Here is a 26,231-nt window from a genome sequence, read left to right as displayed (position 1 = left end):
TGACATAGTAACAAACCCAAACCCAGCTGTACTACTGTAACCTACAGTAAGCCCTGACATAGTAACAAACCCAGCTGTACTACTGTAACCTACAGTAAGCCCTGACATAGTAACAAACCCAGCTGTACTACTGTAACCTACAGTAAGCCCTGACATAGTAACAAACACAAACCCAGCTGTACTACTGTAACCTACAGTAAGCCCTGACATAGTAACAAACACAAACCCAGCTGTACTACTGTAACCTACAGTAAGCCCTGACATAGTAACAAATACAAACCCAGCTGTACTACTGTAACCTACAGTAAGCCCTGACATAGTAACAAACACAAACCCAGCTGTACTACTGTAACCTACAGTAAGCCCTGACATAGTAACAAACCCAAACCCAGCTGTACTACTGTAACCTACAGTAAGCCCTGACATAGTAACAAACCCAGCTGTACTACTGTAACCTACAGTAAGCCCTGACATAGTAACAAACCCAGCTGTACTACTGTAACCTACAGTAAGCCCTGACATAGTAACAAACCCAGCTGTACTACTGTAACCTACAGTAAGCCCTGACATAGTAACAAACACAAACCCAGCTGTACTACTGTAACCTACAGTAAGCCCTGACATAGTAACAAACACAAACCCAGCTGTACTACTGTAACCTACAGTAAGCCCTGACATAGTAACAAACACAAACCCAGCTGTACTACTGTAACCTACAGTAAGCCCTGACATAGTAACAAACACAAACCCAGCTGTACTACTGTAACCTACAGTAAGCCCTGACATAGTAACAAACACAATCTGAAACTTTGTGTTCCCACTTGTTTGGAAAACTGTGGGGTGGGTCTTGGCAACTGTAACTGCCATTTTAATTCTGTGGTAACACCGTGCCACCCCCAAAGCCAAACACAAGGGGGCGGAGTTGAGCCCATTTCAGTGACGGTTTGTTGAAGAGAAAGCGGCTTCCGTATGTATTTAACTTTTATGACAATGCACTGTTACAATCGACTGACTTTTCGTGTGGAGTTAAAACAAACTTGTATTTCATCCAACCGTTTGTATGCATCTTCTCTGTCATGTCAATAATGTATTTATTTTATAGTTTATAAAACATTCCATGATTCTGGCATTGGATTCATTACATAGCTGTGTTGTGCTTAATATTCTCTCGTGTCGCTGCTTCTGTTTCACGCAGTTTTATTACTTTGGTCAAATAGGGATTAGGGTGCTATTTCGTGCACCTTTTGACCAGAGTAGTGCTCTAAATAGGGATTAGGGTGCTATTTGGGAATTGTGACGCAACCAGTTACTCGAGCATTAAACAGCCAGTATAGTCAGATTATGCAGTACAATACCCATCAATACTGTACCTATAGTTTACCCAAATTAAATATTGGTTTCATGACCCTGTAAAAGGTGAGACCGCAATGCATGCTTTGGTTTTGTTCACCTGACCGTCTCCAAATGCTAATTTATGTCATTTGGGTGAACTATTACTTAAACTGTTTGTACTGTACACAACCTTAACCAGTGTTAGTAAGTACAATGTATTTACAGGAATAGTAAACAGTACATTGACATTCTCACGGCAGAACATTGTTTTAGATATCTGACTTGCTGATTGGTCTGTTCTAGAGCAGTGTTTCCCAAACTGGGTCCGGGGGACCCTAAGGAGTACACATTTTGTTTTTTTTGAATCAGCTGTGTAAGACAAATCCAAACCGTGCACCCCATGAAGTCCTCAAGACCCAGCTTTGGAAACGCTGCTGTAAAACACTAGCCCTAGACTTGCTGATTGGTCAATACACGCTCACCTGCTTACTCTTTACAACATTAAAAAGGATAATTTATACTAACGCGGTCATTTTCCTTTGAGATCCCACAGAGAATGCCTTCCCTCTCACACACACACACGTTAATAAAGACAAAATACATGTTTGATACCACATTTATACCATCATCCTCAAGACATTTGACAACTCAGCCCTTGTACCGTACACAGCCAGTAGCGCTCCAGGACCAGAGCTGGGGCTGATACACTAACGCCCTGGACCAGAGATGCCACATATACAGTAGGCTAACACTCCCATCAACCCAGAGAGATTCTGGAACAGTCTTCAAACAAATTGAGGATTTCTTTAAGACGGAAATTGTATTTTGAGTTATGTACAAATCTAGAAGACACAATCTCGTCATTCTTTAAAACGATGAGACATATGCAGGACAAAACGTTTAATCACAACGATAAAAATACCGTAGGATTTTACAATAGTGGTGATTGAACACCAGTTTGGACAGGTTAACTTTACAGTTAAACAACAGCTTACTTTGGGTTAACATCTAGAACCACATACCTCAGTCCCTTTAACCAAAATGTGACCCAACAATGATTGTCACATATAGAACAGAGAATCATGTATTCTGAATGAGTTCTACAGTCTAAGAATTGACATGTCAACATCTTCAAAGAGATCGGGTAGTACACCTGTGGTCAGCATTAGATTGATACATTTCAGTGATATCTGCTAACCAGACCTCTCATTAAGCGATGGTCAGACGATGGTCTCGTATTGCTAAAGAATTCAGACGGTTAGTCATTCATTAAGGGCTGGGTTTCATCCATATCGCAGAAGATCCAGGTTCAAATGTAAAGGTCATTTCCGATTGTGTCGACATATACAGTGTTTACTGTGAATACAGTCTCCGCAAACGCAGGAAAATTCACTAACTTTAGATTGAGAAATAACTCGGATCTTCCACCATACGGATTGAATCCAGCGATCAGGCAGAAATACTAAACATGAAAGTCTCTGGAAAGAAGTTGATTCATCCCAACTCATCCAGAAAAACTCAATCACTCCCAGCTTGCTATTAGCTAGCTCGTGATTCTACAAGGAAGTATAGCAACCAATCAGATTGCAGATAGACTGACAATAAGATTCAACACACCTTCATGACACACACACACATTCATTTCTTATTTCCATATATTTCATCATCTTTGATTCCTTCATCCTACTAGATGGAAACTATACAATGTTTCTTATGCAGGAGTGGCATTTCAATTATTTATTTTTTATTGAAAAAAAATAAAGTGGAAACCCCCTCAATTAGCACATGAAAATCACAAAACATTAACACCGTTCATGTCGTACATTGTGTGTCTGCTTGAGAGAGAGAGCAAAAGAAGGAGTGAGGGCGAGAGAAAGGAAAGGTGATTTATAGGTTACTGAAGAGTTCGTTCCTCTTGCTCCAGTCCATGGCAGGGGCCTTCTTGGATGAGCGTTTCTGGGTGGCTCTCTCCTTGGCCTGGGCTAGAGACATGCTGAGGCTCACATTCGGCTCCTTAACCGGAGGCACCCGGACCTAGAGAACATTATGTGTTACTCCATACGTAAAACTGCCACGGGGGGACCCACAATATTCAAAACAGGTCGATTCAATAAATTTAGAAAAGGTTGGGGGTCGGCATAGAATATGTACATATGCAATGGTAAAATGTGTAGAATTGCAAGAAAATGTATTTAAAACGGCAACATTTTCCATCGGCCTCATAACAAAATTTGTGGAATTGCATCAGTAAAACTACATGACTGATACGGTTTTCAAAATACCCCTCGAGGCCATAAAGTCATGTAGAATAGCAGGAACTTTTTGATATTATAACAATTCACAGGAATATTTACATAAGACTCAGTCATCTTTTGTATCTTCTGAATATTTATCTTGATGATTAGTGACGACTTATCCTTCCACTTATACTGGGTTTTCAAAACACCCTGCTAATCACACACACACACACACACACACACACACACACACACACCTCTGGTGGAGGGGTGCTGGCAGCAGATGTTGGTAGAGAGGCAGTGGAGGTGGTGCTGGATGTCGATGCACTGACAGACACCTTAGGCTTTGCTGCTACCTTACCATCCAGCTGTAGAGATAAGAGACAAACACACTATAAACACAGCTTACACCTTACTGTTCAACTGTACAGACACACACACCTTGATTACCTGCATCACACACACATCAGCTAAACACACAGCATGTTGTCATCACTGCCATCACCAGTGGGTGTGATCCTCACTGTGGCCACTAGGGGTCGGGATTCACCTTGTGGTACCCTACTCACAACAACCTGTGTGATTCTATTAACTGGTTGAGACAACACACCAACACTGATCACTGTGGCCACTAGGGGTCGGGATTCACCTTGTGGTACCCTACTCACAGCAACCTGTGTGATTCTATTAACTGGCTGAGACAACACACCAACACTTCACTAGGGGTCGGGATTCACCTTGTGGTACCCTACTCACAGCAACCTGTGTGATTCTATTAACTGGCTGAGACAACACACCAACACTGATCACTGTGCAGTCTTTTATTTGCTGCTGAACATTGACACCCATTCTCATTGACGGGGCTGTAGTGGAGCAGGTTGAGAGTTTCAAGTTCCTTGGTGTCCACATCACTAACAAACTAACATGGTTCAAGCACACCAAGACAGTTGTGAAGAGGGCACGACAAAACCTATTCCCTCTCAGGAGACTGAAAGGATTTGTCATGGGTCCTCAAAAGGTTTTACAGCTGCACCACGGTCTGGTATGGCAACTGCTCAGCCTCCGACCACAAGGCACTACAGAGGGTAGTGCGAACGGCCCAGTACATCACTGGGGCCAAGCTTCCTGCCATCCAGGACTTCTATACCAGGCGGTGTCAGCGGAAGGCCCTAAAAATTGTCAAAGACTCCAGCCACCCTAGGCAGACTGTTCTCTCTGCAACCGCAAGGCAAGTGGCACCAAGTCTAGGTCCAAGAGGCTTCTAAACAGCTTCTACCCCTCTCTGTTGTCATCTATGCATAGTCACTTTAATAACTCCACCTACATATTACTTAAATTACCTGGACTAACCGGTGCCCACGCACATTGTACCGGTACCCCCCTGTATATATAGTCTCACTATTGTTATTTTACAGCTGCTCTTTAATTACTTTTACTTTTATTTCTTATTCTTATTTAACTGCATTGATGGTTAGGGGCTCGTAAGGAAAGCATATCATTGTAAGATCTACACCGGTTGTATTTGGCCATTGTGACTAATAAAATGTGATTTTGATTTGATCACCTGCTCAGAGACATTCTAAAGCGTATGTTCTCTACTCTCAGCTCTGTCGCCCTGAGTTAGTGGGATAGTCGGATAGTTAGCCATCTCATCTCATTAGCATAATCTCTAGCACGCCTCAGGAATTACAGAGGCTCCCAATCCCAGAGAGAGAGAGAGCACACTGGCCCACTGTCCACCGCTCTGATCCGACAGTTACCATGGTGACAGGGTCAGCCACGATATCGTCGCTGCCAATCCCCTAGGCTCGTTCCCAGGGTGTCATGGCTTCTTTGCCAGTCAGGGGCAAATCTTATTGTGAGTCCCAAATGGCACCCCATTATCTAGTAAGTGCACTGCTTTTGACTAGAGCCCAATGGGTAAAGGGGACAGGGTGCCATTTTGGGACACAGTGTTAGTGTCACTGCTTTAGATTGGTCTGCTCTCAATGAGGTGTGATTATAGTGAATGGTTACTACCACACCCCCATCTTATCTAGCCAAGGGCTTATTTAAGTTTCTGATTTAATGTTTTACGGCAGAGCGAGAGAAAGAACATTAGGTCTAGGATGAGTGATTGTTGAGGAAAGTTTTCCCAGGAGAACCGTCCTAATCTCTATCCAGGAATGTCCACTTTGGTGATAAGAGCCCGAGAGAAGTGCCCCCCCCCACCCCACACTCCTCACCTCCTCTTCTTCTGCTCCTCCATTGGACACAGGTTCAGGAAGAGGTCCTAGAGGAAACAGACAAAAAGCCAAATCAGCTGACCGGTTCTGTGGAACAATAGTTTAGTCACCATTGTGGATAAGGAATAGTGATATTACACACACACACACACACACACACACACACACACACACACACACACACACACACACACACACACACACACACACACACACACACACACACACACACACACACACACACACACACACACACACACACACACACACACACACACACACACAAAAGTTTAGGGTCACTTAGACATTTGTCTATTAACATCAAATTGATCAGAAATACAGTGTAGACATTGTTAATGTTGTAAATAACTATTGTAGCTGGAAACTGCTTTTTTTTAAAGGAATATCTACATAGACGTACAGAGGCCCATTATCAGTAACCATTACTCTTGTGTTCCAATGGCACGTTATGTTAGCTAATCCAAGTTGATCATTTTAAAAGGCTAGTAAGTAAGTAAGAGTGTCTAGTTTGAGAAACAGATGCCTCACAAGTCCTCAACTGGCAGCTTCATTAAATAGTACCCGCAAAACACGAGTCTCAACGTCAACAGTGAAGAGGCGACTCCGGGATGCTGGCCTTCTAGGCAGAGTTGCAAAGAAAAAGCCACATCTCAGACTGGCCAATAAAAATAAAAGATTAAGATGGGCAAAAGACCAGACATTGTATAGAGGAACCCTGCCTAGAAGGCCAGCATCCTGGAGTCGCCTCTTCACCGTTGAGACTGGTTTTGTATATGGACACCCCTTCAAATTAATGGATTCTGCCATTTCAGCCACACCCGTTACTGGCAGGTGTATAAAACTGAGCGCACCGCCATGCAATCTCCATAGACAAACATACCGAAGAGCTCAGTGACTTTCAAAGTGGCACCGTCATAGGATGCCACCTTTCCAACAAGTCCGTTCATAAAGTTTCTGTCCTGCTAGAGCATGTCCCGGTAAACTGGAAGTACTGCTATTGTGAAGTGGTAACGTCTAGGCGCAACTACCGCTCAGCCGCAAGCCACACAAACTCACAGAGCGGGACCACAGAATGCTGAAGAGTGTCGAGCATAAAAATAGTCTGTCCTCGGTTGCAACACTCACTCCAAACTGCTTCTGGAAGCAACGTCAGCACAAAAACTGTTCGTCGGGAGCTTCATGAAAATGGGTTTCCATGGCCAAGCAGCAGCACACAAGCCTAAGACCACCATGTGCAATGCCAAGCGTCAGCTGGAGTGGTGTAAAGCTCGCCGCCAATGGATGAAAGGGAAACACGTTCTCTGGAGCGATCAAATCAAAGTTTGTCACGTGTGCCGAATAGAACAGGTGTAGACCTTAGTGAACAGGTGTAGAACCAACAGTGTGGAGAAAAAAAGTGTGTGTGTGTGTGTGGCTCTAACCAACAGTGTGGAGAAAAAAAGTGTGTGTGTGTGTGTGTGTATATAAGTAAAAAATAAAACAGTATTTTTACAGACAGTTGAAAATAAGAGGAGCAAGGCTATATACAGTCACCGGTTAGTCAGGCTTAATGAGGTAGTATGTACATGTAGGTATCGTTAAAGTGACTGTGCATATATGATGAACAGAGAGTAGCAGAAGCGTAAAAAGAGGGGTTGGCGGGTGGTGGGCCACAATGCAGATAGCCCGGTTAGCCAATGTGCGGGAGCACTGGTTGGTCGGGCCAATTGAGGGGCCAATAGTATGTACATTAATGTAGAATTAAAGTGACTATGCATATAAGATAAACAGAGAGTAGCAGTGGTTCCAACTTCATGGCAACAGTTTGGGGAAGGCCCTTTCCTGTTTAAGCATGAGAATGCCTCTGTGCAAAGCAAGATCCAAACAGAAATGTGTTTGTTTTTTTAGATCGGTGTGGAAGAACTTGACTGGCCTGCACAGAGCCCTGACCTCAACTCCATCGAACACCTTCGGGATGAATTGGAACACCGAAAATAAGCCAGGCCTATATCGCCCCAACATCAGTGCCTGACCTCACTAATGCTCGTGGCTGAATGGAAGCAAATCCCTGCATTAACTTCCAACATCTAGTGGAAAGCCTTCCCAGGAGAGTGGAGGCTGTTATAGCAGCAATGTTCCTACATCTAGTGGAAAGCCTTCCCAGGAGAGTGGAGGCTGTTATAGCAGCAATGTTCCTACATCTAGTGGAAAGCCTTCCCAGGAGAGAGTGGAGGTTCTGTGGAAAGCCTAGGAGAGTGGAGGCTGTTATAGCAGCGATGTTCCATCATCTAGTGGAAAACCTTCCCAGGAGAGTGGAGGCTGTTATAGCAGCGATGTTCCATCATCTAGGGGAAAACCTTCCCAGGAGAGTGGAGGCTGTTATAGCAGCGATGTTCCATCATCTAGTGGAAAGCCTTCCCAGGAGAGTGGAGGCTGTTATAGCAGCGATGTTCCATCATCTAGTGGAAAGCCTTCCCAGGAGAGTGGAGGCTGTTATAGCAGCGATGTTCCGTCATCTAGTGGAAAACCTTCCCAGGAGAGTGGAGGCTGTTATAGCAGCGATGTTCCGTCATCTAGTGGAAAGCCTTCCCAGGAGAGTGGAGGCTGTTATAGCAGCGATGTTCCATCATCTAGTGGAAAGCCTTCCCAGGAGAGTGGAGGCTGTTATAGCAGCGATGTTCCATCATCTAGTGGAAAGCGTTCCCAGGAGAGTGGAGGCTGTTATAGCAGCAAAGGGGGGGACCAACTCCATATTAATGCCCATGATTTTGGAATGAGATGTTCGACGAGCAGGTGTCCACATACTTTTGGTCATATAGTGTAGTTCTTCATTGGAATCACAGTCCTTTTCTGTCCTGCATGATGTCAGCGTTATTGTCGACTAATTAGTACTGTGGAAATGTGATATTCCTGAATAAAGGGTTGGACTTTAGTGCCTGACTTCTGTCCTAGATCTTAAGGGACTTTTGCATCCTCCACACCCCAGCTGTCACCATGAATACTGTTGCCATGACTCCATCTTCAAAGAGAAGGCTATTGGCTTGGTCTAGGTTTTTTGATAGTCAGAGTCGATATTCACGTAATAATATGCGATTCCTGTCGACCAACAAATTGAGGAAAACAAAACATTCTTTCTCCATTGACCCACATTGTAAAAGAGCCCCCTTCGTTGTACAGAAATAACAAAACATGCTGAAAAGTTGTTGTTCAATGTACATGAAACCAGGTCAGAAATACCAAACTATAGTTCATAATACTCCTAATGTCGGGAAATGGAGTCAGCGAGAAGAGTCTGTGGCTTCAGGTTATTTGATTGTGGGAGACTGGCGACTGTGTCCAAGTAGGCTACTATGTGCATGGAAAACATTTCACCACAGGTAAGACATATAAACTTGTTTAGTATAGTCTTTTAAGTCCATTTGTTTGTGTTGTTGGTTTTGACTACCTTAATGTTACGGTCAGTAGCTAGCTAGTATTCACTCACGTGGCTGCTAGCGGCGTCATGGAACGGGCATGAGGGAAGCCATGGTCACCAACCGATTGATCTTCTAGTCGATCAACAAACATTTCTATAGAAATGCCAACAAAGTTTCACTCCTTTTTGATGTGATTTGTGTTGCGTTGTTGGTGCGCAGGGCTTCTGAGTCACCATGTGTTGTCGTTTCATCTGTCTGAGAAGACAAACTGCCTACCCAGCGGACTGGGAGACATGTTGATAAATCGAGTGCTGCCTACTGTGCTGGCCGTTAAATAGCTCAAATCACCATGCCTACAGCTTCCACGACCAGATCAATTTGATACTAGCCAACGTGAGATTTCATAACTTTTAAAACCTTTTGACCAGAGAGAGATTGTCAAAGAATACAAAGAGCTGCTGTTTGAGTTTGTCTATTATTTTATTCAGCACTGTCAACTGTTTTTAGTCAACACTTCTAAAACGTGCTTCTCCCTACTTCCCCTCACACTGCAGCAGCAATGAATGAGTAGCCAAGTTCATCGATATCCCTGCGTTGTTATTAGTATTAGCAGCTGGTCGTGTCGATTTTTAATACCTAAGAATATTTCACTTTCTCTGGTCATAAGAACAACATGAATTTGTGCGATGCGACTCTTTTTTCCGCAATCGGGTAGAAGACATGTTCCCTCTCTCTGGTCAGTCTACCAGAGGAAAGGAAGGAGAGAGCAGGGATCCTCTGCTGCTCTCTCCCTGAGAATAACAATATTGGCAGGCCAGGCATATAGCCAATATGATGTGATAATGTATTAGGCCAAAAAGCTCATTCCTTACAGAAGTCTTTTTATTAGGTTAATGTTACGTTTAAGTCACGTCTTGAAACAATTCTGAGCGTTAGATCTCAGCTCGCTTTTTGACAACTAAAGTAACCTTCAACATGTTCTAAGTAGTGGGAACGCCCGGCAGCCATTTTGAAAAGTCATCTTCAGACATGTTTTACATTTCTTTAAATGTAGTTTTGTAACAGACCAAATCAACCAAACAAGAAAACTGTGTTTGAAAAAAGGTGACGTTTTGGCTGTGAGCCAATGGTGTAACCTAGGTAACCACAGGTTTTCGCCACAAGCGGGCTGCAATGTTCTAATACCGACTGGGACTATGGCCAGCCAGCTAGTCCTCCACCCCCAACTCCAGTTTAATCATTAACTTCAACAAGGCCACTGTGTGTACGTTTGGAGAGAGATAGTACTACTTGACGACAAGTAGTACTTACATGGAAGTCTATCACTTCCTGAATCCTTCCTAGTCAATTTCTACTGAACTAATCTATGACCAAATGACCGAAGGATTCACAGGAATCTGCCCGACAAGCGTTTTTCCAAGGATATAGTGTGTGTGTGTGTGTGTGTGTGTGTGTGTGTGTACCTGTGAGGTGGGCCTCAGTAGGAATGACGTTGCAGCTGTTGAAGAAGGCTTCTGCTTCACGATCCACCACCAGTAGACTGGTCTCATCTCCCCCGGCCTTGATGGCTGCTACGACCTCACTGTGCTGCATCCCTACTACCGACATACTGTTAACCTGGTTAGAGACAGACAACCTGGTTAGAGACAGAGATACTGTTAACCTGGTTAGAGACAGAGATACTGTTAACCTGGTTAGAGACAGAGATACTGTTATCCTGGTTAGAGACAGACATACTGTTATCCTGGTTAGAGACAGACATACTGTTAACCTGGTTAGAGACAGACAACCTGGTTAGAGACAGACAACCTGGTTAGAGACAGACAACCTGGTTAGAGACAGACATACTGTTAACCTGGTTAGAGACAGACATACTGTTAACCTGGTTAGAGACAGACATACTGTTAACCTGGTTAGAGACAGACAACCTGGTTAGAGACAGAGATACTGTTAACCTGGTTAGAGACAGAGATACTGTTAACCTGGTTAGAGACTGTTAACCTGGTTAGAGACTGTTAACCTGGTTAGAGACAGAGATACTGTTAACCTGGTTAGAGACAGAGATACTGTTAACCTGGTTAGAGACAGAGATACTGTTAACCTGGTTAGAGACAGAGATACTGTTAACCTGGTTAGAGACAGAGATACTGTTAACCTGGTTAGAGACAGAGATACTGTTAACCTGGTTAGAGACAGAGATACTGTTAACCTGGTTAGAGACAGAGATACTGTTAACCTGGTTAGAGACAGAGATACTGTTAACCTGGTTAGAGACAGAGATACTGTTAACCTGGTTAGAGACAGAGATACTGTTAACCTGGTTAGAGACAGAGATACTGTTAACCTGGTTAGAGACAGAGATACTGTTAACCTGGTTAGAGACAGAGATACTGTTAACCTGGTTAGAGACAGAGATACTGTTAACCTGGTTAGAGACAGAGAACCTGGTTAGAGACAGAGATACTGTTAACCTGGTTAGAGACAGAGAACCTGGTTAGAGACAGACATACTGTTAACCATCCAACTCTACGCAGACGACACCATTCTATATACTTTTGCCCGTCATTGGACACTGTGCTATCTAACCTCCAAACGAGCTTCAATGCCATACAGCACTCCTTCCGTGGCCTCAAACTGCTCTTAAACGTGAGTAAAACCAAATGCATGCTTTTCAACCGATCGCTGCCTGCACCCGCATGCTCGACTAGCATCACCACCCTGGATGGTTCCGACCTTGAATATGTGGACATCTAGAAGTACCTAGGTGTCTGGCTAGACTGCAAACTCTCCTTCCAGACTCACATCAAACATCTCCAATCGAAAATCAAATCAAGAGTCGGCTTTCTATTCCGCAACAAAGCCTCCTTCACTCACGCAGCCAAGCTTACCCTAGTAAAACTGACTATCCTACCGATCCTCGACTTCGGCGATGTCATCTACAAAATGGCTTCCAACACTCTACTCAGCAAACTGGATGCAGTCTATCACAGTGCCATCCGTTTTGTCACTAAAGCACCTTATGCCACCCACCACTGCGACTTGTATGCTCTAGTCGGCTGGCCCTCACTACATATTCGTCGCCAGACCCACTGGCTCCAGGTCATCTACAAGTCCATGCTAGGTAAAGCTCCGCCTTATCTCAGTTCACTGGTCACGATGGCAACACCCATCCGTAGCACGCGCTCCAGCAGGTGTATCTCACTGATCATCCCTAAAGCCAACACCTCATTTGGCCGCCTTTCGTTCCAGTACTCTGCTGCCTGTGACTGGAACGAACTGCAAAAATCGCTGAAGTTGGAGACTTATCTCCCTCACCAACTTCAAACATCAGCTATCTGAGCAGCTAACCGATCGCTGCAGCTGTACATAGTCTATTGGTAAATAGCCCACCCATTTTCACCTACCTCATTCCCATACTGTTTTTATACGGTTTTTTATTTATTTACTTTTCTGCTCTTTTGCACACCAATATCTCTACCTGTACATGACCATCTGATCATTTATCACTCCAGTGTTAATCTGCAAAATTGTATTATTCGCCTACCTCCTCATGCCTTTTGCACACATTGTATATACACATTGTATATTTTTTCTACTGTGTTATTGACTTGTTAATTGTTTACTCCATGTGTAACTCTGTTGTCTGTTCACACTGCTATGCTTTATTTTGGCCAGGTCGCAGTTGCAAATGAGAACTTGTTCTCAACTAGCCTACCTGGTTAAATAAAGGTGAAATAAAAAATAAAATAAAAAAGAGACAGACATACTGTTAACCTGGTTAGAGACAGACAACCTGGTTAGAGACAGAGATACTGTTAACCTGGTTAGAGACAGAGATACTGTTAACCTGGTTAGAGACAGACAACCTGGTTAGAGACAGAGATACTGTTAACCTGGTTAGAGACAGAGATACTGTTAACCTGGTTAGAGACAGACAACCTGGTTAGAGACAGAGATACTGTTATCCTGGTTAGAGACAGACATGCTGTTAACCTGGTTAGAGACAGACAACCTGGTTAGAGACAGAGATACTGTTAACCTGGTTAGAGACAGACAACCTGGTTAGAGACAGAGATACTGTTAACCTGGTTAGAGACAGAGATACTGTTAACCTGGTTAGAGACAGATACTGTTAACCTGGTTAGAGACAGACAACCTGGTTAGAGACAGAGATACTGTTATCCTGGTTAGAGACAGACATGCTGTTAACCTGGTGAGAGACAGACAACCTGGTTAGAGACAGAGATACTGTTAACCTGGTTAGAGACAGACAACCTGGTTAGAGACAGAGATACTGTTAACCTGGTTAGAGACAGACAACCTGGTTAGAGACAGAGATACTGTTATCCTGGTTAGAGACAGAGATACTGTTATCCTGGTTAGAGACAGACAACCTGGTTAGAGACAGAGATACTGTTATCCTGGTTAGAGACAGACATACTGTTAACCTGGTTAGAGACAGACAACCTGGTTAGAGACAGAGATACTGTTATCCTGGTTAGAGACAGACATACTGTTAACCTGGTTAGAGACAGACAACCTGGTTAGAGACAGAGATAATGTTATCCTGGTTAGAGACAGACATACTGTTAACCTGGTTAGAGACAGAGAGACAACGAGAGAGAGACAGAAAGTTTTTTTAAAGTACAGCTGTCCAGTACATTCACCATGATGACAGAGAACAGTGAGACAATATAGTTGTTATGGGTGGTCATCTCTAGGAAGTTTAAACTGAATTAAACAGTTAGGGATGCTGTAGGAAGCACCCACTGCTATAGGACCCCAGTGCTGCCTGTTGAATTCCAACAGGGGAAAGTCAGAGGTGGGAATATCGTTTAGAATCAATTCAATCTCACAGACTTCCATAGTGATCACACAATAGAGCAGAGCCCTGGTACACTATCGCTGATCCCAGTCTGTGTGTACACCATACCTAAGAACGGTAGCTCAAACGTTTCCCTGGTTAGTAGAAAGCATTAGACTTACAGCCTTGACCTTTGTCAGACACAGTTTGAAGTCAGTGTAATTGGAGTGTAATTCAAGTCAGAGACAGACAGTGGTCGCATTACGACATGGGGACCAAGGGCCCGAAAAACAACAGTATCAAGGACCGTTTCCCCTTCACACTAACACAACTGGCCTTGAAAAACCCTCTGTTTGTGTCTCTCTCTCCCTCCCCCCCGCACAAAGTCACTTCCCAACAGTGCATTACCTAATCCCAGTACTGATTACCATTCCCACTCTGCCACTGATGTAATGAGATCACAACACACAAATTCATCCTCAAGTCCAGCACAACTGTCTGATTGTCATATCGATGCCTTACATACAAGAGAAGATGTCTGTAACAAGTTGATAAAAGGTGAAGACAAATAGTATCAGAAGAATATTGCACTGCATTGCTAATATGGTTCAGGGATGAGAGCAGGGATGTGCTGCTGGGTAGTTGGCTTTATAAAAACGTCCTGTACGGAGTCTCTGTTTGTACAGTAAAGATATACGTACCTGTACGATCTTGTCCTGCGGTTTGAGGCCAGCCTTGTCAGCAGGAGATTCCTCGTCCACAGCTCTAATGTACTGGCCCGGTTTAGACTTCTCACTGTGCAAGTTGAAGCCATAGCCCGTCACACCCTTCTTCATCAAGCACAGACGAGGACGCAGCTCTGCCTTCGAGTCCTGCAGAGAAAACAGATCTTGTTAAGCACATATCTATACATAGAGAGAGTGAGACAGCAAGAGAGCGAGAGACAGAGATAAAGCATCTCTACACTGTTACATGGAGAGAGCAGATCTATACCTCTACAAAGAGCAAAATAGCAGATTGCTCATCACAAAGAGAACAATTAGCACAAACTCCACATTTAAAGCAACAGTTGACCTGGAATGGATATAAAAGAATGTAGTTAAAATACCATTAGTGTGACAGAGATCAAGACGGACTGGATTCTAGCGTTCAACAACCATCCGAAGACCAAGAGAGAAATGGGCAAGGTTCCTGTTCTCAATGAATTAGAGAACACTCCGTGACAGGTTTACACCAGAGACAGGGAGCTGGGACAATTAAAACGTCGTCCCGTGTCGTTTTATTAGTGCAAATCTGGAACATAGATGGTTAGCAAGGGAAAACGGACATGAAGCTATTGGACCTAGTGCACTGCTGTTACTAAATACTCACCAAGCAAGCATAATTCAGTTTCTTTAAGAACACTATAGCTCTTCCAAGTAGGGTTGCCAACAGTTCGTATTAACCGAGATGTCCCTTATATTGGGCTAAATTGGTGCCGTTTTTTTCATCCAATCACAGTATAGCGTAAACATGGCAATTCCTGCAAAGTCATTTCTGTTGTTGTTCGGTCGGTTTGGCGTATCAAGGAAATATGGACAAACCTGCAAAAAAAGACATGAAAAAAAAATACTGCAGCTACAACAAACAACGGAAAGCAAAATAAACGTGGGTTCAGCCCGTCAGTGGTGACTCAACAAAAGCTTTCTGTACTTTATGCGGTCGGGAATTCTCAAATTGGCCATGGAGGGGAGAATAACCACAGAAATGCACAAGAAGGCCACGCTAGCTGAAAATGTGCTAGCAATATTGGTTCATTTTTCGTGACGTCTTACTGCGGAAAATGACAAAAATCGCGGCAAGTGAAGCCTCGTCTATGTACCATACGGTTAAACACGGACTCTGCTACAACAGCACTGACTGTCTTGTTATGGTCAACTGTGCTTTGTTTCATGACTCAAATGTTGTGAAGATGATGCACTTGGGAAGAACGAAAGCGGAGACGATTACAATTAGTTTTGGATGGTCTGTCCCCGAACGAAGGTGAGCCTGTGTATTTCTCAGTTGCCAGTGATGCCTCAAACAAGGGAATCAGAAAAATGTTTCCAGTGTGTGTGAGATATTTCTCTGTGTCTGATGGAGTGTGAAATTCTGCGACATGTTTGCACACGATGGCTCGCTCTTCAATCCAGCTGTCGACCGTCTCCTGCAAAACTGGCCAGCTCTTACGTCATACTTCAGGTCCCTTGGGAAGTCCTGTCCTGTGGCACTGAAGAGTATTTTTAGTATGAAGAAAAAACAGAAGCTGCCGAGATTTATCTGTGATTTTTTTCCACAACGTAGGGTGTGTTTTTGACCAACTCGTAAAAAAGCTGTAGGAAACAACACTCTGCATCACAGATGTTTACGAGGAAGTCAAAACGTTTAAAATGAAGATGCTTCAGGGGAAACGATACAAGACCAAGCAGCTGATGGACAAACAATTGTCAGCACAAAGGTCCAAGCAGCAACAGGACTTTGAGGGTCTATGACACTGTCATTACATACATTGACAAGTAGTTTGATTACTCATCCAGAAAATGTAATGGTGAAACTGAAACCAGTCGACCTCTGAGGAGCTCTCCTTCACTGACCTGGAGCGGGTGGTGGTTGCCCTCAAAATGACAGAGACAGTCAGTATGGACCAACTCTGAAGAGTTTTGTGTTAGTCGGGAGGAAATACTGAAAGCCAGACAGGATACCACAAAATACACCAGTGAGAAGTGGGTGGCAGTTTTCCAAAACCTAGGGAAAGCCAACTTTATCAACATGTTCAGGATTGTCTCATTTGTCCTCAGTGTGCCAGGCTCAAATGCCTTTGTAGAGAGGATTCTGTCTGATGACCATTAAATGGTGTGACTCAAAAAACAGATGCAGCACAGAGCTGATCAAAATTAACTGCGACTTGTCATGGAAGGACTTCTCTCTGGCTATGCAACAGGACTGCTTGACTCAGTCTAGAGCAGCAAAAATATCCATGGAAGAAGTAGACTTTGAGTGATTCATGCCCTTTTCCTCTTTTCCATTTGAAATGTTTTATCTGCTGTCAAGTTCCAAACTGAGATTTCTTTGATCATTTATTTTGAGGTTTGTTTTACATAATGATACAGTTTTAGTAAAGCTATAGGCTAAACGGAATATAAGAATGTTTTGTCATTCCAATTAAATAAGAACATTGAATGTACACTTTCACACAACACCATACCCACACCGCCGTGGCACCGGCACGCCACCTTTTGGCCCTTATTTGGTAGTGAGAAAGTTGGCAACCCTACCGCCAAGCTCCATACTTGCTTCTACATACTATAGTTCTATGAATATGAACAGTAGGATAATACTGTATCTAAGAGGAGCAGTTCAGACTCCAGGCTGTGATTGTAAAATATAATTTGTTCTTAATTGACCTGCCTGGTAAAATAAATATTAAAAAACACCTGTGTGGCTTGGGTTGTGTGCGAGCGTCTGTTAAACTCGGTCTCAAGTCAGTGACAAGGCTTGCTAGAGAGTCTAGCTGGGCTCTGGACTGGTGTTCAATGTAACGGACTAATCCGGGAGTGGTCATACGCTAGACTAAGCATTTAATCCCACTAGAGGTGGAGACAGGCTAACAGCTACATAGGAGTGCAGTAGCAGAAAAGGGAATGAGGTTAACAGCACAGCCAGAGAGAGGTTACAAACCTAACCTCCATGTTGGCACCAACCAAACCCTCTATGCAAAACATTCTCATTCAGAACCAGAATGCAATTGTTCTTGGAACTTTTGATACCAATATGTCATCCATTAGAATTCTAAGTTAGCAGAATTCTCTAAATGCATATGGCTGTGCTTCAACACCAATGAGAATGGCAGGGAAGACAGGAAATGTACATTTATTGAGCCAGGTTGAGGACAAGTCGTTTCTGGGAAGGACAAAGAAAACGCCCTGATTGGTGTTAAATCCCATTTCAATCATAACTAATGGAACAGACAAGATGCTGTAAAGGTGGAGAGACTTTACGACCGGTGGATATATAGAGGCCTATATCTATTTTGCATACAACAGTAACGATAGAGAACAATCATCATATAAAAAAGTACTCCTCCTCCACTGATAAAAAGGGCTGTTCCAGAGATTGTTGCTCTGTAATCGTTAGTCACCTGTTAATAATTATCTGTTACCAACCTTAAGAGCAACCTTTGCATCATGAATGTCCACCCATGTGATGTGTCTCCCTGCTGTAGAAAACTTGCTTGCAGAAAATAAACCCAGTTTATATGATTCATATCCTGCCTCCCAAATGACACCCTATTAATTATGGGCCCTGGTCACAAGTAGTGCACTATATTGGAAATAGGGGTCAGTTTGAGAGTCAACCACAGAATATGATTGGTTTAATATCCTAAAATGGTCCGTGCAGAGTTGTTTCTGGCTGGGATGAACATGGAAAGACATTATTGAGCGTTTCATTGATTCACACATGGCTTCATAACCATTGACTGTTGAGGAAGACCAACACAGGCCGTATGACAGCTTCAGTACTGAATGGTACATTAAAACTAGCTAGCTACATAGCTGTCTTTGCTGTCTTCGTATCCAAGATAATTGTGTAGTTTAGAGTGTGTGGTCTTAGAGTGATTATCTTAATTTACCGAGGTTAGCTATTTGTCGTCCTTAACGTAGGAGACTCTGCTAGCTAGCCGACAGCTAGCCAACAGCTAGCCAACAGCTAGCCAACAGCTAGCCAACAGCTAGCCAACAGCTAGCCAACGTCTACCGAATAGACTCACAACCCGGTCGCATTCACAGGTAGTATCACATTTTCATCTCATTACATTACAGTACAACGGTTTGATTTGTTTGATCGTAGCTAGCTACAGAGCTAGCTACATAGCCGTCTTTGTATCAAAGATAATTGTGTAGTCTAGAGCGATTTTCTAGGTTAGCTAGCCAGCTATTGTCGTTCTTTTAACGCAACGCAACGTAAACAACACTGCTAGCTAGCCAGCTTAGCCCCCGAATAGCAGCACTGTCGAAACTATTACACACTCAACGGAACAACTTGATTAGTGTAGTGTCAACAACGCACCCACTGCCAGCTAGCCTACTTCAGCAGTACTGTATCATTTTAATCATTTTAGTCAATAAGATTCTTGCTACGTAAGCTTAACTTTCTGAACATTCGAGACGTGTAGTCCACTTGTCATTACAATCTCCTTTGCATTAGCGTAGCCTCTTCTGTAGCCTGTCAACTATGTGTCTGTCTATCCCTGTTCTCTCCTCTCTGCACAGACCATACAAACGCTCCACACCGCGTGGCCGCGGCCGCCCTAATCTGGTGGTCCCAGCGCACGACCCACGTGGAGTTCCAGGTCTCCGGTAGCCTCTGGAACTGCTGATCTGCGGCCAACAAGGCAGAGTTCATCTCAGCCTATGCCTCCCTCCAGTCCCTCGACTTCTTGGCACTGACGGAAACATGGATCACCACAGACAACACTGCTACTCCTACTGCTCTCTCTTCGTCCGCCCACGTGTTCTCGCACACCCCGAGAGCTTCTGGTCAGCGGGGTGGTGGCACCGGGATCCTCATCTCTCCCAAGTGGTCATTCTCTCTTTCTCCCCTTACCCATCTGTCTATCGCCTCCTTTGAATTCCATGCTGTCACAGTTACCAGCCCTTTCAAGCTTAACATCCTTATCATTTATCGCCCTCCAGGTTCCCTCGGAGAGTTCATCAATGAGCTTGATGCCTTGATAAGCTCCTTTCCTGAGGACGGCTCACCTCTCACAGTTCTGGGCGACTTGAACCTCCCCATGTCTACCTTTGACTCATTCCTCTCTGCTTCCTTTCCACTCCTCTCCTCTTTTGACCTCACCCTCTCACCTTCCCCCCCTACTCACAAGGCAGGCAATACGCTAGACCTCATCTTTACTAGATGCTGTTCTTCCACTAACCTCATTGCAACTCCCCTCCAAGTCTCCGACCACTACCTTGTATCCTTTTCCCTCTCGCTCTCATCCAACACCTCCCACACTGCCCCTACTCGGATGGTATCGCGCCGTCCCAACCTTCGCTCTCTCTCCCCGGCTACTCTTTCCTCTTCCATCCTATCATCTCTTCCCTCTGCTCAAACCTTCTCCAACCTATCTCCTGATTCTGCCTCCTCAACCCTCCTCTCCTCCCTCTCTGCATCCTTTGACTCTCTATGTCCCCTATCCTCCAGGCCGGCTCGGTCCTCCCCTCCCTCTCCGTGGCTCGATGACTCATTGAGAGCTCACAGAACAGGGCTCCGGGCAGCAGAGCGGAAATGGAGGAAAACTCGCCTCCCTGCTGACCTGGCATCCTTTCACTCCCTCCTCTCTAAATTTTCCTCCTCTCTCTCTGCTGCTAAAGCCACTTTCTACCACTCTAAATTCCAAGCATCTGCCTCTAACCCTAGGAAGCTCTTTGCCACCTCCTCCCTCCTGAATCCTCCCCCCCCCCCTCCCTCTCTGCAGATGACTTCGTCAACCATTTTGAAAAGGTCGACGACATCCGATCCTCGTTTGCTAAGTCAAACGACACCGCTGGTTCTGCTCACACTGCCCTACCCTGTGCTCTGACCTCTTTCTCCCCTCTCTCTCCAGATGAAATATTGCGTCTTGTGACGGCCGGCCGCCCAACAACCTGCCCGCTTGACCCGATCCCCTCCTCTCTTCTCCAGACCATTTCCGGAGACCTTCTCCCTTACCTCACCTCGCTCATCAACTCATCCCTGACCGCTGGCTACGTCCCTTCCGTCTTCAAGAGAGCGAGAGTTGCACCACTTCTGAAAAAACCTACACTCGATCCCTCCGATGTCAACAATTACAGACTAGTATCCCTTCGTGAACGTCCCTTGGCCAGCTCTCCCGCTACCTCTCTCTGAATGACCTTCTTGATCCAAATCAGTCAGGTTTCAAGACTAGTCATTCAACTGAGACTGCTCTCCTCTGTATCACGGATGCGCTCCGCACTGCTAAAGCTAACTCTCTCTCCTCTGCTCTCATCCTTCTAGATCTATCGGCTGCCTTCGATACTGTGAACCATCAGATCCTCCTCTCCACCCTCTCAGAGTTGGGCATCTCCGGCGCGGCCCACGCTTGGATTGCGTCCTACCTGACAGGTCGCTCCTACCAGGTGGCGTGGCGAGAATCTGTCTCCTCACCACGCGCTCTCACCACTGGTGTCCCCAGGGCTCTGTTCTAGGCCCTCTCCTATTCTCGCTATACACCAAGTCACTTGGCTCTGTCGTAACCTCACATGGTCTCTCCTATCATTGCTATGCAGACGACACACAATTAATCTTCTCCTTTCCCCCTTCTGATGACCAGGTGGCGAATCGCATCTCTGCATGTCTGGCAGACATATCAGTGTGGATGACGGATCACCACCTCAAGCTGAACCTCGGCAAGACGGAGCTGCTCTTCCTCCCGGGGAAGGACTGCCCGTTCCATGATCTTGCCATCACGGTTGACAACTCCATTGTGTCCTAAACCCCTTCAACTCATCCAGAACGCCGCAGCCCGTCTGGTGTTCAACCTTCCCAAGTTCTCTCACATCACCCCGCTCCTCCGTTCTCTCCACTGGCTTCCAGTTGAAGCTCGCATCCGCTACAAGACCATGGTGCTTGCCTACGGAGCTGTGAGGGGAACGGCACCTCAGTACCTCCAGGCTCTGATCAGGCCCTACACCCAAACAAGGGCACTGCGTTCATCCACCTCTGGCCTGCTCGCCTCCCTACCACTGAGGAAGTACAGCTCCCGCTCAGCCCAGTCAAAACTGTTCGCTGCTCTGGCCCCCCAATGGTGGAACAAACTCCCTCACGACGCCAGGACAGCGGAGTCAATCACCACCTTCCGGAGACACCTGAAACCCCACCTCTTTAAGGAATACCTAGGATAGGATAAGTAATCCCTCTCACCCCCCCCTTTAAGATTTAGATGCACTATTGTAAAGTGACTGTTCCACTGGATGTCATAAGGTGAATGCACCAATTTGTAAGTTGCTCTGGATAAGAGCGTCTGCTAAATGACTTAAATGTAAATGTAAATGTAAACTCACAGTACAAAGGATGGAGGGAAGGACAATCTCACATTCCTGACTGTCAAGTGTCAACAGTAATGATGTCAGACAAACATGATTTTGAATGTGGGAGCCACAAATAGTATGCACACGCACACCACACACAGAGAGAGAACCAGCCCATGAACCAGGAGGAGAAGAGAGAACCAGCCCATGAACCAGGAGGAGAAGAGAGAACCAGCCCATGAACCAGGAGGAGAAGAGAGAACCAGCCCATGAACCAGGAGGAGAAGAGAGAACCAGCCCATGAACCAGGAGGAGAAGAGAGAACCAGCCCATGAACCAGGAGGAGAAGAGAGAACCAGCCCATGAACCAGGAGGAGAAGAGAGAACCAGCCCATGAACCAGGAGGAGAAGAGAGAACCAGCCCATGAACCAGAAGGAGAAGAGAGAACCAGCCCATGAACCAGAAGGAGAAGAGAGAACCAGCCCATGAACCAGAAGGAGAAGAGAGAACCAGCCCATGAACCAGAAGGAGAAGAGAGAACCAGCCCATGAACCAGGAGGAGAAGAGAGAACCAGCCCATGAACCAGGAGAAGAGAGAACCAGCCCATGAACCAGAAGGAGAAGAAGAACCAGCCCATGAACCAGGAGGAGAAGAGAGAACCAGAAACCAGCCCCCGACACAGGAGGAGAAGAGAGAACCAGCCCATGAACCAGGAGGAGAAGAGAGAACCAGCCCATGAACCAGGAGGAGAAGAGAGAACCAGCCCGACACAGGAGGAGAAGAGAGAACCAGCCCATGAACCAGGAGGAGAAGAGAGAACCAGCCCATGAACCAGGAGGAGAAGAGAGAACCAGCCCGACACAGGAGGAGAAGAGAGAACCAGCCCATGAACCAGGAGGAGAAGAGAGAACCAGCCCGACACAGGAGGAGAAGAGAGAACCAGCTTGACACAGGAGGAGAAGAGAGAACCAGCCCATGAACCAGGAGGAGAAGAGAGAACCAGCCCGACACAGGAGGAGAAGAGAGAACCAGCCCATGAACCAGGAGGAGAAGAGAGAACCAGCCCGACACAGGAGGAGAAGAGAGAACCAGCTTGACACAGAAGGAGAGCAATGATATACCCCCCTCCTCCCCCCCCCCATCCTGCTGGTGACCTTCACTACGCCCATGTCCAGCTCCAATCCCAGGTCGTTCTCAGGGGGGACTGAGAGGCCCGGCAGGCTGACAATGAGAAGCTTTGTCCTGGGGAGTCGGAGAGGCCTGAACCCCTGATCCCCAGCCAGCCGCTGTCACAGCAGAAATCTGCACTCAAAACACTACGAGGGTGGTTTCCTCAGCCAGCTGCAGCCACAGCAAAGACTCTCAATCTCTGATAGACAAGCAGTTGTAAATGGATTGATGTTTTGGGGGTGATTTGAGTGGTTTGTTTTGAGCTTTGGCAACACTAGTAGTGCCGACTTAAAACGGCACAGCTCCAAGCATCCAAAACAAGCGCTCGTCTATTAAAGTACTCATTCAGCTTCAAGTATTTTGCTGAAGCTTTAAAATGCAGCAGAGTTACAGAGCAGTGAGCTCTAAGCACTCAACCCACCAGCAGTAGCAGCAGACTGTTACTCGTCTCACTACAGTACATCCAAAATGGCACCCTATTCCCTATATTGTGCCATAGGGCTCTGGTCAAAAGTAGTCCAGTATATAGGGAATAGGGTGGCATTTGGGACAGATCCCAGTCTCTCCCTCTATTTGTCCAGGCTGTCGTGCGGTTTGCTGAAGCTGAGACTGGAGCGGAGTAAATAGGCATTTTAACATCATAGAATTTAGCCAGTTGTAACTTGTGGAATAAACACAGGCTGGAATTAAGTTTTAATTCCATTTGAAATGCATTTTATTATTTTGGAACATTTGTGTGTAATGTTTACCGTCTGCATTCAGGATTAGACCCAACCCTTACCTACAATCTACCACATGTTAAGGGTGTGTGAGTGCCAGAAGGAGAACCATTCTCCCCCCATTGGAAACGCATGTTAAACATTGCCAAAGCAAGTGAAGTAGATAATAAACAAGTGAAATCAACAACAAAAAAACAGTAAAACATTACACTCACAAAAGTTCCAAAAGAATAAAATGCATTTCAAATGTCATTGTATGTGCAAATAGTTAAAGTACAAAAGGGAAAATAAGTCAACAAGTGGCAACAGGTCACTAATCTTGTTGCTGTGATGGCACACTGTGGTATTTCACCCATTCGATATGGGAGTTAATGAAAATTGGATTTGTTTTCAAATTATTATACTTTAAGGGGTGGATCGGCTTTAATATTGCGGATTGATTGTTGCTTCCATCAATGTAATTGTCTGCATCATTTCCAATCAGCAAAAATAGAAACGTCCCTTTTTCAGGACCCTGTCTTTCAAAGATAATTTGTTAAAATCCAAATAACTTCACAGTTCTATATTTGTAAAGTGTTTAAACACTGTTCTCATGCTTGTTCAATGAACCATAAACAATTCATGAACATGCACCTGTGGAACAGTCATTAAGACACTAACAGCTTACAGACGGTAGGCAATTAAGGTCACAGTTATGAAAACGTAGGACACTAAAAAGAGGCCTTTCTACAGACTCTGAAAAACACCTTTCTACAGACTCTGAAAAACACCAAAAGAAAGGTGCCCAGGGTCCCTGCTCATCTGTGTGGACGTGCCTTAGGCATCCTGCCAGGGCAATAAATTGCAATGTCCGTACTGTGAGAAACCTAAGACAGCGCTACAGGGAGACAGGACGGATGGCTGAGAGAGGCTGGACTGAGGGCTTGTAGGCCTGTTGTAAGGCAGGTCCTCACCAGACATCACCGGCAACAACGTCACCTATGGGCACAAACCCACTGTCTCCGGACCAGACAAGACTGGCAAAAAGTGCTCTTCACTGACGAGTAGAGGTTTTGTCTCACCAGGGGTGATAGTCGGATTCCCATTTATCGTAGAAGGAATGAGCGTTACACTAAGGCCTGTTCTCTGGAGCGGGATCAATTTGGAGGTGGAGGGTCCGTCATGGTCTGGGGCGGTGTGTCACAGCATCATCGGACTGAGCTTGTTGTCATTGCAGGCAATCGCAACGCTGTGCGTTACAGGGAAGACATCCTCATCCCTCATGTGTTCCCCTTCCTGCAGGCTCATCCTGACATGACCCTCCAGCATGACAATGCCACCAGCCATACTGCTCGTTCTGTGCGTGATTTCCTGCAAGACAGGAATGTCAGTGTTCTGCCATGGCCAGCAAAGTGCCCGGATCTCAATCCCATTGAGCACGTCTGGGATCAGAGGGTGATGGCTAGGGCCATTCCCCCCAGAAATATCTGGGAACTTGCAGGTGGCTTGGTCAAAAAGTGGGGTAACATCTCACAGCAAGAACTGGCAAATCTGGTGCAGTCCATGAGGAGACGCACTGCAGTACTTAATGCAGCTGGTGGCCACACCACATACTGCAGATATTCACCCCCTTTGTTCTGGGACACATTATTATTATTCAATTTCTGTTAGTCACATGTCTGTGAAACTTGTCCAGTTTATGTCTCAGTAGAATCTTATGTTAATAAAAATATTTACACATTTGCTGTCCTGGGGGTCTGTTTGTGTTTGTGGACAGAGCCCCAGGACCAGCTTGCTTCGGGACTCCTCTCCATGTTCGTCATTCTGTAGGTGTTGGCTTTGTTATGAAAGGTTTGGGAATCTCTTCCTTTTAGGTGGTTGTAAAATTTAACGGCTCTTTTCTGGATTTTGATAATTAGTGGGTATCGGCCTAATTCTGCTCTGCGTGCATTATTACATTTTTGACGTTGCACACAGAGGATATTTTTCAAAATTCTGCATGAAGTCTCAATTTGAGATGCAGTCTCAATCTGTCCCATTGTGTGTTTTCTTCCCTCGTCTCAGCTCGTTCACAGCTTTGTGGAAGTTAACGTGGCGCTGATGTTTAGGCCAAGGCATGTATAGTTTTGTGCTCTAGAGCAATGGTGTCTAGATGGAATTTGTATCTCGCTCTCTCAACCACAGAGCAAATACTGGGTAAGGTAGTAAGGTAGACTTCCTGCTAACAGGAAGTCTTGGAGGCTGTCAAAATGACAACCTCAGTTCCTTCATAATACTAATGGGCGTGTGCACACGCAACTGC

At 45.2% G+C, this 26,231-nt stretch overlaps 1 protein-coding gene across 1 annotated transcript; it reads right to left on the bottom strand.

Annotated features, from left to right (window-relative positions):
- Positions 1 to 1,934: 1,934 nt before the first annotated feature.
- On the bottom strand, positions 1,935 to 15,145 carry LOC124025848 (Na(+)/H(+) exchange regulatory cofactor NHE-RF1-like). Its single transcript, XM_046339156.1, has 6 exons — positions 15,123 to 15,145; positions 14,716 to 14,886; positions 10,674 to 10,827; positions 5,795 to 5,841; positions 3,827 to 3,937; positions 1,935 to 3,366 (listed from the first exon to the last, which is right to left on the bottom strand). The coding sequence occupies exons 1-6, from the start codon at positions 15,123 to 15,125 to the stop codon at positions 3,220 to 3,222; spliced, it is 633 nt and encodes a 210-aa protein (XP_046195112.1). The 5' UTR covers positions 15,126 to 15,145; the 3' UTR covers positions 1,935 to 3,219.
- Between the last annotated feature and the right edge of the window lie 11,086 nt (positions 15,146 to 26,231).

Source organism: Oncorhynchus gorbuscha, unplaced genomic scaffold (assembly GCF_021184085.1).
Source record: "Oncorhynchus gorbuscha isolate QuinsamMale2020 ecotype Even-year unplaced genomic scaffold, OgorEven_v1.0 Un_scaffold_2471, whole genome shotgun sequence".
Lineage (NCBI taxonomy): Eukaryota > Metazoa > Chordata > Actinopteri > Salmoniformes > Salmonidae > Oncorhynchus > Oncorhynchus gorbuscha.
This window is presented reverse-complemented; position numbering and strand designations above follow the sequence as displayed.